The 16,970-nt window shown below is 42.3% G+C and overlaps 2 protein-coding genes across 7 annotated transcripts; one reads left to right on the top strand and one right to left on the bottom strand.

Annotated features, from left to right (window-relative positions):
- The first annotated feature begins 2,918 nt into the window (after positions 1–2,918).
- LOC145859427 (uncharacterized) lies at positions 2,919–5,411 on the top strand. 2 transcript variants are annotated; one of them, XM_082958748.1, is made up of 3 exons: positions 2,919–3,134; positions 3,378–3,474; positions 4,881–5,411. In XM_082958748.1, the coding sequence occupies exons 1-3, from the start codon at positions 3,128–3,130 to the stop codon at positions 5,203–5,205; spliced, it is 429 nt and encodes a 142-aa protein (XP_082814874.1). In that variant the 5' UTR covers positions 2,919–3,127; the 3' UTR covers positions 5,206–5,411. The 2 variants fall into 2 exon arrangements, with proteins under 2 accessions (XP_082814874.1, XP_082814873.1); XM_082958747.1 differs by having other exon boundaries at positions 2,919–3,130.
- Positions 5,334–16,861, bottom strand: xpnpep1 (X-prolyl aminopeptidase (aminopeptidase P) 1, soluble). Of its 5 annotated transcripts, none has more exons than XM_045690441.2 (22): positions 16,720–16,849; positions 16,090–16,188; positions 15,731–15,766; positions 15,074–15,198; positions 14,501–14,564; positions 13,372–13,476; positions 13,035–13,127; positions 12,745–12,888; positions 12,440–12,535; positions 11,279–11,360; positions 10,910–11,120; positions 9,084–9,173; positions 8,909–8,959; positions 8,709–8,767; positions 8,108–8,185; positions 7,923–7,994; positions 7,594–7,654; positions 7,414–7,483; positions 7,131–7,304; positions 6,865–6,941; positions 6,617–6,715; positions 5,334–5,698 (listed from the first exon to the last, which is right to left on the bottom strand). In XM_045690441.2, the coding sequence occupies exons 3-22, from the start codon at positions 15,738–15,740 to the stop codon at positions 5,579–5,581; spliced, it is 1,881 nt and encodes a 626-aa protein (XP_045546397.1). In that variant the 5' UTR covers positions 15,741–15,766; positions 16,090–16,188; positions 16,720–16,849; the 3' UTR covers positions 5,334–5,578.
- Positions 16,862–16,970: the final 109 nt, after the last annotated feature.

A 16,970-nucleotide genomic window follows, 5' to 3' on the forward strand; every position in this document is an offset into this window, starting at 1 on the left:
TATTACTGTAACATATACAGTATAGTGTGTTCTTTTATTACTGTAACATATACAGTATAGTGTGTCGTATTATTACTGTAACATATACAGTATAATGTGTTGTTATTACTGTAACATATACAGTATAGTGTGTTGTTATTACTGTAACATGTACAGTATAGTGTGTCGTGTTATTACTGTAACATATACAGTAGACTGTGTCATGTTATTACTGTAATGCATACAGGTTATAACTGTCACTCAACTCAGCAGCATGTCCTCCATGTAGACATAATGTGCTTTACAACTGGCTTGAGGAAGAACTTTCCCCTAACAGCAGATCTAGGATAAGATGACCTGTTCCTCAACCCTATCCATAACTATGAGGTGGAAAAGGAACATCTAATCCTGGACCAGCATTTAGGGTACAACTTCTAACAACTTCTAACTCCTACAGTAGTTTCAGGACAGAAACACATGTCAATACTCACCTCTAGTGGATTATAAAGTCAAATCTATCCCTCTTTCAAATTCCAAATGGTCCTACAATAAGATATCACAGCCAAGGAGGATATAGGAAATTATTATTATTGTTTTGACATCCACATTATTTAATTTCCGTTATTTAATATGTCATTATTCTGTTTGTGTTTCAGGCAAATTCACCAATCACAATCTGCACTTATCTAGTGGGCTATGGTTTACAGTAGCCAGTTTGGTTGCTGTCCAACTGGTCTCGGTCAGGACAGTCAAATAAGCAGCAGTGAGAGTTCACAAGGAAACTATTTCTCCCACGTTCCATTGGCTCATTGCGGAGAGAGGAGCAAGGCACGGATTTCCCATGAGGTGAACAGACCCCCCTACATCTAGAGAACTGTCCCTCTACACCCCCAAGTCCAGTGGGTTCTTTCTCTCTCTCCTATTCATTCTCTCTCTCTGTGTCTCTACCCTTCTCCTCTCTTCTCCCTCCTATTTCTGTCTGTATAACTCTTTCTCTCAACCTTTCTCCCTCTCTCTCCTTCCTTCCATCCAGTGGTGTAAAGTCCTTAAATAAAACTAATTTAAAGTACTACTTCAGTAGTTTTTTTGGGGTATCTGTACTTTACTTTACTATTTATATTTTTGCCAGCTTTTACTTTTACTTCACTACATTCCTAAAGAAAATAATATACTTTTTACTCCATACATTTTCCCTGACACCCAGGAAAATTATCCAATTCACACACTTATCAAGAGAACATCCCTGGTCATCCCTACTGTCTCTTATCTGGCGGATTCACTCGACACAAATGCTTTGTTTGTAAATTATGTCTGAGTGTTGGAGTGTGCCCCTGGCTATCCTTCAATAAAAAAAATTACAAAATAAATTGTGCCGTCTGGTTTGCTTAATATAAGGAATTTGAAATGGTTTACATTTTTACTTTTGGTACTTAAGTACGTTTTAGCCATTCCATTCACCTAAGTATATTTAAAACCAAATACTTCTAGACTTTTACTCAAGTAGTATTTTACTGGTGACTTTCACTTTTACTAGAATCATTTTCTATTAAGGTACAGTATGTTTACTTAAGTATGACAATGTAGTACTTTTTCCACCATTGCTTCCATCCCTCCATGACTTTAACTAGGATCGTAGCCAGATTCATCACAATAAACTTGTTGGTGGGATGATATGACCATGAAGATAGCCTCAGGAGAACAAGAGGAAAAAGGGGAAAGATGTTTACTGAACTTCTACTGGGACAATCTATTAATACATGTCTGGCACTGCATTGAGCGGCCGGGGACTGTGATATTGTCAAAAATGTCCAAAACAGTACTGAAGATGAGCATGGAAAATATACGATATCAACAACTATGATGGGATTATTCTAGAAGTATCAGGGGGGATTGAGATGTTTTCCTATTCACAGATATGGACATCGGACAGTAGGCCTTATGTAGATTTGATACACCCACAAGGGCCCAAGGATGACCTATGAACTATAGACACACATCTACTGGAAGGTGACGAACCCCAAATAAAATGGTTACAGATCGATGGGAGATGGCATGGTTGAAAGACTCGTTTTTTTAATGAATACCGAGAATCATAATAATGACCTCTATATCCAGGTTGTATCCATGGTTTCACAATATGGGCTATGCACAGAGAGCAGACAGAGACAAAGAGAGCATTGTATTCCTCTACCAACTCTTCATGCTTCATTTCACACTGGAACGCTACTGGAGATAGCCAGGCTATTACGCAATGTGTTCCAATACAATACAGTGTGTGCTCCCCAAATGGGACCCTATTCCCTATAAAGTGCACTACTTTTGACAAGGGCTCTGGTCAAAAGTAGTGCACTAGTTAGGGATAGGGGCCATTTGGGACACAGACAGTGTGTTCCTTGTTTGACAGGATGTGATGAAGAGAAGCTGATGCGTGATGTATTGAACATGATGGACCTTTTTCTTATAGAGGCCATATTGCAACATATTGCTATGATTGGGTTTGTTAGCCGAAGCTCAACTAGCTGTGAAACCAATTATAGTGTCAGAACATGAACACAACATATCTTGTCTGTACTGAAGTGTGTGGCGGTGTTGAGGGAAAAGTTGGTGGTGTTCAACCCAAGAGGCCTAAAGTACTGTAGCTCCCTGTTAATGTAGTGGGGCAACACTCAGAACCTGCCATGAGTAGACTGTTACCCATCCACCCTCCACCACTATCCCCCTCTCTCTCACTGTCTCTCGGAGATGGAGAGAATACTCCCTCTCCCTCTCTCTCACTGTCCCTCAGAGATGGAGAGAATACTAATAATATGTAAACGAGGGGTGTATGGAGAGATGGGAGGGGGGAAGAGGGGTACAAGAATTATAAAGGGTGCAGAACAAAGGCTGGGGGGCGCCAAAAGAGGGGCGCCAAGTTTCCACGACAACAGAACAGAGCCAAGAATAGTTGGGGGGAGTCACATGGTGTTGAGGGCTTTTAAATCAGCGAGTGGAGCTTGAAGCCTGGGATCAGTCCATGTGGTGGATGCCAATGGCAACAATATGAGTGGGATTGGGACCCACAACTACAGTAGTGTGACGGTGATGGCGTTTGATATGAACAGGACCGCGGCTCTCACCACGGTCGACCAGGATATGAACGCAGCAGTACATGGTAGGTAAGGTCAACTATAGGGCTGCTTTTTGGTATCTAGAAACATATTGTAAGAAGGCTCACTGTTGAATCTAGCCTCTTCATTTGTAAGTTGAATTGGGAGTGTTGTTGGTTGAGTGGGACTTTGTGTCTTGAATAAGTTTCAGTGTTTGACTTGAAATGAAAGTGAACCTTAGTCTTCACTTGTTTTCCCCTCTTCTTAGAATATGGTCACCATAGTCACTTGTTCCTTTCCTTCTTCTTCCAGAGTTCAAGGTGTTCAACATCATCCTAATGTCTCTAGCCTTGTGTGTTCTCACCATCACTGGCCTGTTCTGCAGCATATCCTGTCACAACCGCAGACGGTAAGGCTTGATGTACTACAATACCCATAATGCTTTGTACTACATATGAATCTTAGCAAAGATTGTATATTATATTGACAAGATATTGGATATGTCCTCAAATGTGGAAGGCAGACCAGAGGAGGCGAGATCAGGTGGGACCATTCTAGCCAATGAGAGGGCAGATAATCGGTAAACAGGCCATAGAGTTAGATAGAGCACTCATCTTTGTATCTGTGTCATTATAGCATCTGTTAGAGAGCATTGGCAGCGCCATTGAGGCTAACTCTATTTAAAAGTCTTCATCATTGATTGATTGTTCCTAACTCATAGGAATCCCCACTCAGTTGACTGCTTTAAATGGTGGAGGCCCTCAATGGCAAGGTCCATTCTAAAACAGGTTATATCCATGATGAGTCTTCTATCTATCTCTATGACAAAAGGCACATCTCCGATATAAAGTCGGTTTTTGGGCAAGTTGCAGAAATTCCACGTGTCCACTTATATCAGTGCATTCGTAACAACCATTACGAAACGTCTATTCAATCAAACAAGCCTCACGTAGCAAATTAGCAATTACATTTTTTTATTGACAAATTCAACACTCTCTCGTTGACCTCCATACAAAAATTTATTTTTGTAAATAAATTATTTTCATGGACAGATTTTGGGTGGAGTAAAACCTCTCGCTTTGCATCTCCTGTCACAGTCACAGAAGGTAAGGCTTGTTGTACTACAGTACCCATAATTCCCTATACTTCATATATATCTTAGTAAAGAGGCTCTACAGCATCTCCTGTCACGGTCGCAGGAGATCATCTGTCTTTGGGTCATGTTTATATCGCTGGCTTACAATTACCTCTCTGAGTCATGTTGGCATCCTCAGCTAAAGTCATCTTAGTAATGACTCTCACTCATTAGGCTACATTTGAGCAAACAAAATATTTGGTAAATGAATATGACGCTTAAATAACATTGAACCTTTGTTGAAGATTATTTTGGTGACAAACCTAGACGTGTAGCCCAGAGGAGGCTGGCGGAAGGAGCTATAGGAGGCCAACTCAATGTAACGGCTGGAATGGAATTCATGGAACGGAGTCAAACATGTCGTTTCTATGTTTGATGCGTTTAATACCTTTCCATTTATTCCATTCCAGCCATTACAATGAGCCCGGCTTCCTCTGGCGTAGCCTTTTCCTCACTGTACGGCTCCACATTTAACACAGTAGAACAGTGACACTCCATGGACAAATTATGAAACTGAATGGTCTTTCACAGCAACTGTTTTTACCATGTTGGTTTACCATGTTGGTGTGCAAACAAAATAATGATGGACATTTTAATGCATTGGTTTAAAATGACAAGAAAGAACACATAGAAAGTCCCACAGTTCCCTGAAAGCGCATTATATCTTTTCCCGCCTCCAGGCTGTCGAAGAGGGCCCATATGTATGAGAGTGCTGTGCTTCGTGACGTACCAGTCAACCCGGTGGACATCAGAGCTGTCAAGAGATCCACCAGTTTCAGAAACCCTCTCTCATTCTTCAGAAAACAGGAAGCATCTAAGGACAACTCCAGAATCTACTACATCTACAGTAACCCTCTACCCATAGGGCTGGAGGAAGAGGACACGATCCAGAATATCGCCCCTGGTGGATCGAAGGAGCAAGAAGAGCTAACTTTTCAGGACTACGCCAATGATCCCAATAGTGGTATCATCCTGGACCCACCCAACTTTTACATGCAGCTCTAGAGCAAGGTGGCATGTTCCACTTCATGGGAGGAGTGTTTGATTTTTTGTCCTATTCAAGTTTGTATTTTGGGAAAAACATTGTCTAAAGTGGATGAACTTTGATGAAGTTATTTGGAAGTTGTGAAAGATCCTTTTTTCCCACACTTGGATATTTATTGAATCGCCATAAAACAGTTCAGACATGGATGGTGTGCTTTAGAAAAGAAGCATAGCGTGAAATACACAGAGACCAGAACGATAGATAGTAGCTTCTCAGAGAAAATATCAAAAGAAAAGGTTATCATCACTGCTGAGATGAGCAATCAATTGATTGCTCAATTGTACTCCTGGGCAATACAATTGGTTTAAATTAGAGTCTGTCACAGAATAGCCTTCAGGCGATTGGCTGGGTTTCCCTGATCAGCCAATCCAGGGCCTCCTTGCGGCCCTGCCTCTCCAGCTCTGCTCCAATCGTCTCCCGGCACTGCCTGTGGTACTCGTTCACCCAATCACGCTGCAGGAAGAGAAGAGGGAGTGTCACACACAGAGTGATAACATACAAAATGGCAGAACTATTACTAATCGATTTCCCCGGTTTCAAAGAGCACCTGTGGATATTTCCTGAAGACCTCCTCATACATTATCTTTCTCTCCTATGGCAAAGCTGATTTGAAACTGAAAGATTGTTTTATTTCTGCTCTACTACGTGTCACTTCATTCAACCAAACAATACAGTTTTTCTACCCAAGTTTCAAGTGCCATGTTTACATTATAGAGCTGTATAATGATGACTTTTTAAAATTAGAAATAAATGAGTGCTTTATTTTAGTATAAATAAATGAGTGCTTTATTTTAGTAGAAATAAATGAGTGCTTTATTTTAGTAGAACTGGGTGAACTAAATGAGTGCTCTATTTTAGTAGAAATAAATGGGTGCTCTATTTTAGTTGAAATAAATGAGTGCTTTATTTTAGTATAAATAAATGAGTGCTTTATTTTAGTAGAAATAAATGAGTGCTTTATTTTAGTAGAACTGGGTGAACTAAATGAGTGCTCTATTTTAGTAGAAATAAATGAGTGCTTTATTTTAGTATAAATAAATGGGTGCTTTATTTTAGTAGAACTAAATGGGTGCTTTATTTTAGTAGAACTGGGTGAACTAAATGAGTGCTCTATTTTAGTAGAAATAAATGAGTGCTTTATTTTAGTATAAATAAATGGGTGCTTTATTTTAGTAGAACTAAATGGGTGCTTTATTTTAGTAGAACTGGGTGAACTAAATGAGTGCTCTATTTTAGTAGAAATAAATGGGTGCTCTATTTTAGTTGAAATAAATGTGTGCTTTATTTAGTAGAAATACATGAATGATAGCTCCTAAAGAAACTGTGTGTTTGGTAAAATATGAATTCCAAAGAATGGGGACCAAGACTGACCTCTTTCTGGGTGAGAATATCTGTGTTTACCATCTTGGCTTGGATGGGGACCAGAGTGAGAGGCTCAAACGTCAAACTGCCCTTGTTTCTGTAGTTGTACTGAGGACACAGACACAAAGGTCACATGGTCTTCACACTTCATTTTACACATAGTCAGTCAATCTGTCTCCATAAACATAAATACTCATTCTTCACTCTATACACACTTCACTTCATTTCATTTTATACTTATTCAGTCAATCTCTTACCTTGGGTTTTGCTGGCACCACCAGAACAACGTTTTCAATTCTAATGCCAAACAAGCCGTCCTCATAGTACCCAGGTTCTGAGGAAAGGAAGGAGACAAGTTCAGGTGTGTGAGAGAGAAACAGACAGAGACAAACAGAGAGAGAGAAATAGTTAAATTGTCTGTGTGTTTGTGTATGCATGTATGCATACATGATAGTAAGTGTGTGTGTATGTGTGCCTGCATGTCTGTGTGTGTGTACGTCCATATATGTGTGAGCGTACCCACCATCGCTGACAATCATGCCTGCCTCCAGGGGCTCGTCGGCGAAGGTCTTGTAGGAGATCCCACAGGGTCCCTCGTGGACATTGAGGAAACATCCCACCCCGTGGCCCGTACCATGGAGGTAGTCCAGCCCAGACTCCCACAGCGCCTGGCGGGCAAACGAGTCCAGCAGGTGGCCTAAAGGTGGAGGGGGAGGAGGGGGGAGTGGAGGTTTACATTTCACATATTAGTCATTTAAAAACAAACACTGGCAACATTGAGTACTCCACAAACAACAAGGTCTCACCTTTGGTTCCGTTGGGGAAAATGGCAGCACTGACGGCTATATGTCCCTTCAGAACATAGGTGAAGGTTTCCTGAGATATAGAGAGAAAATCTATAGGTCACTGAACATACCACTGGGACTTTCTCTCTGTCATATGCTGTAGCAGGTCATGAGAGGAGAGGCCATATGGATAACTGTTACCTTCTCATAAGCAGAGGGGGATCCAAAGTGCATGGTGCGGGTGACGTCTGTTGTTCCATCACTAGAAAACACCAGAACCAGAATTTATTATAACTATATGTTTTATTTGTAACGTTCTTTTCTTATGTGTCACATTATTATGTATTACATGTAGGATTATGTGTAGCATTATTACATGTAGGATTATGTGCAGCATTATTACATGTGGGATTATGTGCAGCATTATTACATGTGGGATTATGTGTAGCATTATTACATGTAGGATTATGTGCAGCATTATTACATGTGGGATTATGTGTAGCATTATTACATGTGGGATTATTGCTTACATATACTGGGCTCCAGAGTCAAGGAGGTAGATTTCGTTTAGAGAGAGAGTTCTGTTGGTTTCAGGGAGGGGTCTATAGGACAACAAAAATGAGTACATAAATACAAAATAAGTTAACAAAAACATGATTATAGACAACTCTACATTAATTACAGTGTAATAAAGTTATACAATAAACAAAGGTACCTGTAATGAATGATTGCTCCGTTTGGTCCAACACTGGAAATGGATGGGAAGCTGAGTCCGACAAAGTCTTTCTGCTGGCTGAAACCACATAAAATACATGAATATTTATTTATGTGTATTTAAGCAATAAGGACTGAGGGGGTGTGGTATATGGCCAATATACCACGGCTGTGGGCTGTTCTTAGGCACGTATCACAAAGTTGAAGTAGGTACATACAGTTCCTAATTGTTTCAATAGAGGGAGTTAAAATACTAAATATCCCTATCATGCAAAAGCCTCTGACTCACTGGGAATATCTCAATTACATACTCCTCGTGTCCGCTCTACTCTCTCCTCGTGTCCTTCCCAGAAAGCCAGAGATCCCTCCCCTCTGACCTTCTTCTCCAATGTGTTTTGAGAAAGAGATGAGAGAGGTGTATGCAATTGTCCTATTGCCTTGTGCATCAGAAATGATTTTTCACAGTGTAGTGACTGCACGGAACCTATACAATCTCAATCTAAAGATCCAGGATAATAAGTGAAGTTGGAGAGCAAACATCAGAGATGTTGTTATTGCATAGCTTTATTATTTTATGGTTGAAGTGAAAAGTAGAACCCCACCTGCGTAACTCCTCGGCCTTATCTGCTGCGGATATCTCAGTCACTGTGCCTTTTGGAATCTATAAAACAACAACCACACAGTACATGACACGTAGTCATTGCAACACTCACAGCCAAAAAGTCTGCAGTCATAAAACGTTAATACTACTTTCAGCTACAAAACTACTGGAAATTACATTTTAAAAGTACATATAATGTACCTCTTTTTCCAACCAAGCGAAGAGCTCACAAAGGGCGACAGCATCCTTGATCTGTGGTTGAGGAGAAAAAGTCAAACATGATCAATGGCTGGTTGATGATACAATTATGGGGATTTCATGATGTCTAAAATCCAATTAAATAATTGTATGGGTCAAAATGTCAAAGGTAACTTACATGGGCCATTTTCATCCCTTGAATCTCGGTGGTGTTCTTGACAGCTTTGGCGAGGCAGAGAGGAGTGTAGGGGATAAGAGACCGGTGGGCCTATGGACAAAACAGAAAAACAAAGCAATGAATTAGTTGGTACCTGATGCTACACATATCATTTTACTAAATAGGCCTACATGTAAACTCAGCAAAAAAAAGAAACATCCCTTTTTCAGGACCCTGTCTTTCAAAGATAATTCGTAAAAATCCAAATAACTTCACAGATCTTCATTGTAAAGGGTTTAAACACTGTTTCCCATGCTTGTTTAATGAACCATAAACAATTAATGAACATGCACCTGTGGAACGGTCGTTAAGACACACAGCTTACAGACGGTAGGCAATTAAGGTCACAGTTATGAAAACTTAGGACACTAAAAAGGCCTTTCTACTGACTATGAAAAACACCAAAAGAAAGATTCCCAGGGTCCCTGCTCATCTGTGTGAACGTGTCTTAGGCAGGCTGCAAGGAGGCATGAGGACTGCAGATGTGGCCAGGGCAATAAATTGCAATGTCCGTACTGTGAAATGCCTAAGACAGCGCTACAGGGAGACAGGATGGACAGCTGATTGTGTAACAACACCTGCACAGGATCGGTACATCTGAACATCACACCTGCGGGACAGGTACAGGATGGCGGCAACAACAACTGCCCGAGTTACACCAGGAACGCACAATCCCTTCATCAGTGCTCAGACTGTCCGCAATAGGCTGAGAGGCTGGACTGAGGGCTTGTAGGCCTGTTGTAAGGCAGGTCCTCACCAGACATCACCGGCAACAACGTCACCTATGGGCACAAACCTACCATCGCTGGACCAGACAGGACTGGCAAAAAGTGCTCTTCACTGATGAGTCGCGGTTTTGTCTCACCAGGGGTGATGGTCGGATTCGTGTTTATCGTTGAAGGAATGAGCGTTACACTGAGGCCTGTACTCTGGAGCAGGATCGATTTGGAGGTGGAGGGTCCGTCATGGTCTGGGGCGGTGTGTCACAGCATCATCGGACTGAGCTTGTTGTCATTGCAGGCAATCTCAACGCTGTGCGTTACAGGGAAGACATCCTCCTCCCTGATGTGGTACCCTTCCTGCAGGCTCATCATGACATGACCCTCCAGCATGACAATGCAACCAGCCATACTGCTCGTTCTGTGCGTGATTTCCTGCAAGACAGGTATGTCAGTGTTCTGCCATGGCCAGCAAAGAGTCTGGATCTCAATCCTATTGAGCACGTCTGGGACCTGTTGGATTGGAGGGTGAGGGCTAGGGCCAATCCCCCCAGAAATGTCTGGGAACTTGCAGGTGCCTTGGTGGAAAAGAAGGGTAACATCTCACAGCAAGAACTGGAAAATCTGGTGCAGTCCATGAGGAGATGCACTGCACTACTTAATGCAGCTGGTGGCCACACCAGATACTGACTGTTACTTTTGATTTTGACCCCCCTTTGTTCATGGACACATTATTCCATTTCTGTTAGTCACATGGTTTGTGGAACTTGTTCAGTTTATGTCTCAGTTGTTGAATCTTATATTTCACACAAATATTTACACGTTAAGTTTGCTGAAAATAAACGCAGTTGACAGTGAGGACGTTTCTATTTTTGCTGACTTTATTAACAAACGTACTTTACATTGTTTGGGGGTAACTCATCCCCATCCCACTCATGTGATACAGCTATGCACAGTGGTCATTTTGTGCCTGACTACACAGTTGTACTCTCTCACCTTGGGAAAAACCTGCATGAGCACCCACTACAGCCATTTTGTGTGAGACATTACACAGTCGCACTCGCTCACCTTGGGGATGACCTGTGTGAGGGCGCAGCTGGCTTTGTCGCTGATCCACACCTTCTCCTTGGGCACCAGGGAGGCACACACGGCCTGCAGCTCCGTGAACACAGACTCGTAGGGGGCGGTCTGGATGCTAAGCTCCGCCTTGGAGGGCGTGTCCAGCTGAAGGTGCTCCCTCACCGTCGGCACGGCCAGACGCTTGATGTCCACAAAGAGCCTAGGTGGGGTCAGAGGTCAGATTAATGACCTACTTCTCATGGGAGATCAAAGTATGCTGTGCATTCTATACTGTGTCAGAGAAAGGACAGTCGGGAAAGAAAGTAAAGTGTTTTTATTTTATTTTAGATTAATTTAGGTGCTTTTAGGATCTTTTACCTGATTGTGTTCATTCCAACGATGGCGTACGCAAAGAAAACAGGGTTGTACTCGATGTCAGAGCCACGGAGGTTGAACAGCCCTGAGAAGAGTAACACAGTTAAAACACACTACTACTTTACACCTGTTTGGTGGATACGATTTTTCCTGTTCTCCTTCAACAAATGCAGTAATGTATGTAAGCATTTCATTGTAAGGTCTACACCTGTTGTATTCGGCACATGACAAATCAAATTTGATTTAGATTTTTATGTACAGCAGTTTGAATCTTGTAAACAGCTGTTTAAAAATGTGTCTTGCTGCTCAAAATAAATTAGCTAACACTGTGTTATTATTATTATTATCATAATCATTAATATGATCCTAATCATTATTATTAATATTATTATTATTAATAATAATTGTATTATTATTATTATTATTATTGTGATGATGATGAGGTTACCCTCCTCACCTTCTAGGGAAGAAGCCCAGACAAACCCCCTCATTTAGACACACTAGTCTAAAAGTGACTGGACGACTGCAATCAACATCAACATTGTCCTCCCTAATTAACACAAACACTCTGGCCAGCCAATCAGCTCTGAGAGCTCTATAGGCTCGTTAGGGCTAGCTAACAAGGTGCTCAGACAGGCATCTACAGGGACACCCGTACAGCCTCAGGGTTCTTGGATCGTGACCAGGGGGTGTCGTGTCTACCTCACAGGGTTATGCAACGTAACCGTGGAGTCGATGCGATTGGCTGTGCCTGCTGTCACTGTTTGGTGAGGTCATTCAATAAAGTGCATCAACCCTCATCCTGTAGGTCTACTGGTTGGCCAGACTTTTGTTCCAGCCCAGCACTAACACACCTGATTCAACCCATCAACTACTCTTCAATCAAGACATTTGATTAGGCTGTCATTGTAAATAAGAATGTGCTCTTAACTGACTTGCCTAGTTAAATAAAGGTAAAATAAAAAATAAAAAAATGTGTTGAATCAGGTGTGCTAGTGCTGGGTTGGAACGAAAGCCTGTGCACCCTGTAACTTGACATGACCAGGGTTAGTGAGTTGGTGTTATTTTATATGGTAATTCCAACGACTGTTTAGGGTGAATTATATAGGAAAAATGTCTCTGTGCTGTGTTATAGTAACTATATCAGTATAAAGGGAATCATACATGCAATCTCATCCAGCGCCGTGGCAACGAACCAGGAGATCTTCCTCTCGGCCATCTTGGATCTCAGAGCGGTCATCTTGTCCTGCCAGGTCAGACCTGGAACAGAGGAGGACCTGGATTAACTGTGAACCATTGATGAGGAAGATGTCATCATGCCATCGTCACTGTTGAACAAAATCCTTTCTGTATCAAAAACATTGTACATACATGTACAGCTACTACCTTTCAACCAATCACAAGATAGGATACATAACACCTCTAGAATGTTGAATAGGTCAATAATTGCTCCAAGCGGTACTACCGACCCGTGAACCCCAGGCCCAGGGTGAGGAGCTTAGTGGAGGGTCTGGTTGGACGGTCCATCCAGATGGCATCTATCAGGTTGTCCTGAACAGCCACCAGGGAGTGGCCTGCACCAGCCAGGGCCTTAGACATGTTCTTCCACTGGTCTGGATGGAACAACAGACAGGTCACGTTACCATAGTCAGCACCAAAATGGTAGATGCTTAGCACTGGAAGTATAGTACACAACATGTACTACACCATTATTACTGTGTTATTGTGTATGACGTAAGAGATGTAGAACTCTACAGACCAGTAGCAATGATCCAGGGGTCCACTCCTACTGTCGAGTTCTCAGGCAGTACACTGATCAGCCAGTCCTCCTGGCTAAGTGTCTCCTTCAGACCTGGTGACAGGAAACACCCGCAATGAGCCAGAAAATACTGACACATCTCACAACACAGTAGACTGTCCCATGTGTGGTATGTCTTATCAAGAGAAGCATCGGCCAATCTATACTAAAGTGGTTAAGTGCACTTGCTTTAAAGTTTTAACTTTAGATGCAGAAGAAACCAACTTCCACTTATACTAGCTTCAACTAGGTGTCTTCACTTATCCATTCAAGAACTAAGAGTGTTGTTGTTGTTTACCCATCTTCATGAGGGTCCAGTTGTTGTCCATCTGCTGGCTGGCCTGGAGGAAGTACCGTCCGTCTGTCCACATGGCCGCATGCTTCTCTGTCACTATGGCCGTGCCTGGAGACATGTCATCAATCAAACAAGGCTGCATATCTGTTCTCTGTCACTATGGCCGTGCCTGGAGACATGTCATCAATCAATCAAGGCTACATATCTGTTCTCTGTCACTATGGCCGTGCCTGGAGACACGTCATCAATCAATCAAGGCTACATATCTGTTCTCTGTCACTATGGCCGTGCCTGGAGACACGTCATCAATCAATCAAGGCTACATATCTGTTCTCTGTCACTATGGCCGTGCCTGGAGACATGTCATCAATCAAACAAGGCTGCATATCTGTTCTCTGTCACTATGGCCGTGCCTGGAGACATGTCATCAATCAATCAAGGCTACATATCTGTTCTCTGTCACTATGGCCGTGCCTGGAGACATGTCATCAATCAATCAAGGCTACATATCTGTTCTCTGTCACTATGGCCGTGCCTGGAGACACGTCATCAATCAATCAAGGCTGCATATCTGTTCTCTGTCACTATGGCCGTGCCTGGAGACACGTCATCAATCAATCAAGGCTACATATCTGTTCTCTGTCACTATGGCCGTGCCTGGAGACACGTCATCAATCAATCAAGGCTGCATATCTGTTCTCTGTCACTATGGCCGTGCCTGGAGACACGTTGTCTCAATATCTGATTCTTAGTTATGTCTTTAGTTGTCACTATGCTACTGTTCAAAGGTTGTCAAACAAGGCTACAGAACTGTCCTGTTTCTATGGCCTGATTTCATTTTATTATCAACGTGTCTAAACTCTGACCCCAATTCAATACAAGCAAATGTCTGTCTATATTGTTTACCGATGTCCTGTTCTTCTTAGGGCGTAAAAGTTCACTGTTATAATCAAGGTGTGCATTTATGGGATATTACAATACAACTTTCCTAGTATTGTATGAAGTGTTGATTTCATCCGGTCTGACATAACCAAAGGCTGTGATAAGTTTGTCTTGGTGTATTCACTGGTGTTCTAGCCATGTCAACCTCCTTTATAACAAGGGAACTAGATCCTGACACAAGTACACACACCTGCGGAGCCATTGAAGCCACAGATGAATTCACGTCTGCAGTCACATGGTGCGATGTATTCACTCTGTAACGAGAGAGAGAGAGAGAGAGAGAGAGAGAGAGAGAGAGAGAGAGAGAGAAGAGAAGAGAAGAGAGATCAGATCCAGCAGTAATCAGGTATAAGTGGTCCCCTAGCAGTTATTATAACATCTTAATTATTCACCTCTTCACATCACAACTCAAGACCAGAGAGAGAGAGAGAGAGAGAGAGAGAGAGAGGGTGTAAGTGAGGGATGAGGATTAGAGAGAGAGAGAAAGAAAGAGTAGAGTGAAAGATGTGGAGATGGAGAGGACCCTGCTAGAAAGTCACATTGTCCATTACTAGAGGTCAGGCAGACTTATACTCACTATTGTTCATTACTTCTAATTTCTAATTAGTAATTCTGTGTGTGTGTGTGTGTGTGTGTGTGTGTGTGTGTGTGTGTGTGTGTGTGTGTGTGTGTGTGTGTGTGTGTGTGTGTGTTCTTGCGTGCGTGCGACCGTGTGTGTGTGTGTGTGTGTGTGCGTGACCTGGTGGGTGTGTGTGTTCAGTACCTGGTGTGCGTCTCCAGAGGGGACAATGTAGGCCTGGATGGGCTCAGCGATGTACTTGGTGTTCCTCATGGCTTGCCGTAGCTGCCGCAGCAGCTCCACCGTGATCTTGGGAGACATGGCAGCGTCTAGGGAGAGATATACAGGCGGTAAAGCCATAACAGACGAACTGAACAGGCAGCCCAAGAATGGGACTCCGGAGGGATCCACAGTTCCAGCATGCTCCTGCCTCCCCTGTCGAGTAGGTTAGTTCATCTGTCTCAGTCACAGTTTTACCTCCCCCAGATACAGGGGTATAAACCACGATAGAGTAACTGAAGCACAACATGGCTAAAGATGCTCCCTCAGAGCTAGATTACACACAGCAGTGTAATACAACTGTAATGGCCGTGGTTTAGATCGACTCTACCATTGGAGCATGCTTTTGTGGCACAGTTGAATTCCGTGCGGCTACGGGCCAGAAGGTTGAGGGTTCGCGCCTCAATCCCTGCCTGTTTCGTTACCTTGGTGTCAGAAGTGGGCCATGTATAGCCTAAACTAGAATCGACCTCCAACAAAATGATAAAGAATAATAACACAAACGCATCATTTAACATACCGAACAAACTAAACAGATATGTTATTCATTATTATTACTCAAAATGTGAATAATGCGATTACCTGAGCCCATGTTGTCTTCAGCGGTCTATGAGATATCTGAAAAATAGCCTGTTAATGTGGGGCTCAAAGTCTTAGCCTGCACATGGATCTTTAACCTTGCTGACTCAGACAAACCCAGGGTTAAATATTAACAGATTATGATTATTATCTTTGCTGCAATTGCAAACTATTCAATTACCCGTAGGCCTGAATGCTGCCTTTATACAGCATACTTTTGATCACGCATCAAGGTCTAAGAAACCCATCTACAAAAAGCCATTTTGTGAGATCATGATTTTGAAAGATTTGACATACTGTATGGTGTATAATGGATAATATCAGTGGTTTCATTTCAGGCCGTTAAAGGAATAAAATCATACCATATTATTGATGGAGTAGTTTTTATTCATCGATGCCAGTATGGGCGTCATCCAATCGCCTCAACAAAGGCACGGCCGAACTCACGGATTGGCTGAAACCTACATGCGATGCTGTTTACCATTTCAGAACAATTATTTAGGAAGTTCGCTGGCAACAAGTGGGGGGGAAATTGGTTAGCTAATTCATTTACTAATTGAATGATTCCAACTGACATAATTGTGTTAATCAATTCAATACAGTTATTTTGTCGCAGTTGGGGTAGGTGTGGCATTTCAGTCTGCTGTGGGGGATATTCAATGGAAAAGTTACTTTGAGCAAAATAATACGAATTTCTTAGCCAATGTTGTATATATTTCATTAGAGTACGAGTCACACGTTGTTCATAGCTGTAGTAGTTAACACATTAGACATATTTTCTACCAAAAACATTCGTGGGCTTTGCCTATCTTGCTAGCTAGACAACACTAATGGGGCTACGTGAGTAGCATGTAGCACGCGAGCGTCTTCCACATTACAACCACACGATATTCTCCATTCATTGCTTTCTTGCATCGGGCAACTGAACCCCAGCTAGAAAGTTTGTTAACACCATGTCAGTTTAATAAGATAACGTTGAATTGTACATTTACCTTAGAAATGCGATTCTGTCGTTTAAAACAGTATTTTATGCAGCTGTCCCTTGTGTTAATTTACAAAACAGTAGGCTGCCATTGAATCGTTGACGTTCCTGGTCACGTGACACGGGCTTCTTCCAATAACCACACGGAGATGAGGCTCGCCTCCCTTTAATTCAAAATGCAGCGGCTCAAGTAAACATGTATAAAACAGTATGTAGACTACGCCCCTGCATAGGAGCAAAAGGCCTATAGAGATTTCATGA

This window comes from Salmo salar, chromosome 12 (assembly GCF_965601325.2).
Source record: "Salmo salar chromosome 12, fSalSal1, whole genome shotgun sequence".
Classification (NCBI taxonomy): Eukaryota; Metazoa; Chordata; class Actinopteri; order Salmoniformes; family Salmonidae; genus Salmo; species Salmo salar.

What these genes read in the sequence shown, in the direction of transcription:
- LOC145859427 (XM_082958747.1), top strand. Translation starts at nt 3,019, where the DNA reads ATGAGTGGGATTGGGACCCACAACTACAGTAGTGTGACGGTGATGGCG. An exon ending in TATGAACGCAGCAGTACATG is followed by an intron (nt 3,131 to 3,377) that starts GTAGGTAAGGTC and finishes TTCTTCTTCCAG; the next exon opens with AGTTCAAGGTGTTCAACATC. An exon ending in TCCTGTCACAACCGCAGACG is followed by an intron (nt 3,475 to 4,880) that starts GTAAGGCTTGAT and finishes TCCCGCCTCCAG; the next exon opens with GCTGTCGAAGAGGGCCCATA.
- xpnpep1 (XM_045690441.2), bottom strand. An exon ending in CCCCCTCTGCTTATGAGAAG is followed by an intron (nt 7,484 to 7,593) that starts GTAACAGTTATC and finishes TCTATATCTCAG; the next exon opens with GAAACCTTCACCTATGTTCT. An exon ending in AGGCATGATTGTCAGCGATG is followed by an intron (nt 6,942 to 7,130) that starts GTGGGTACGCTC and finishes TCCTTTCCTCAG; the next exon opens with AACCTGGGTACTATGAGGAC.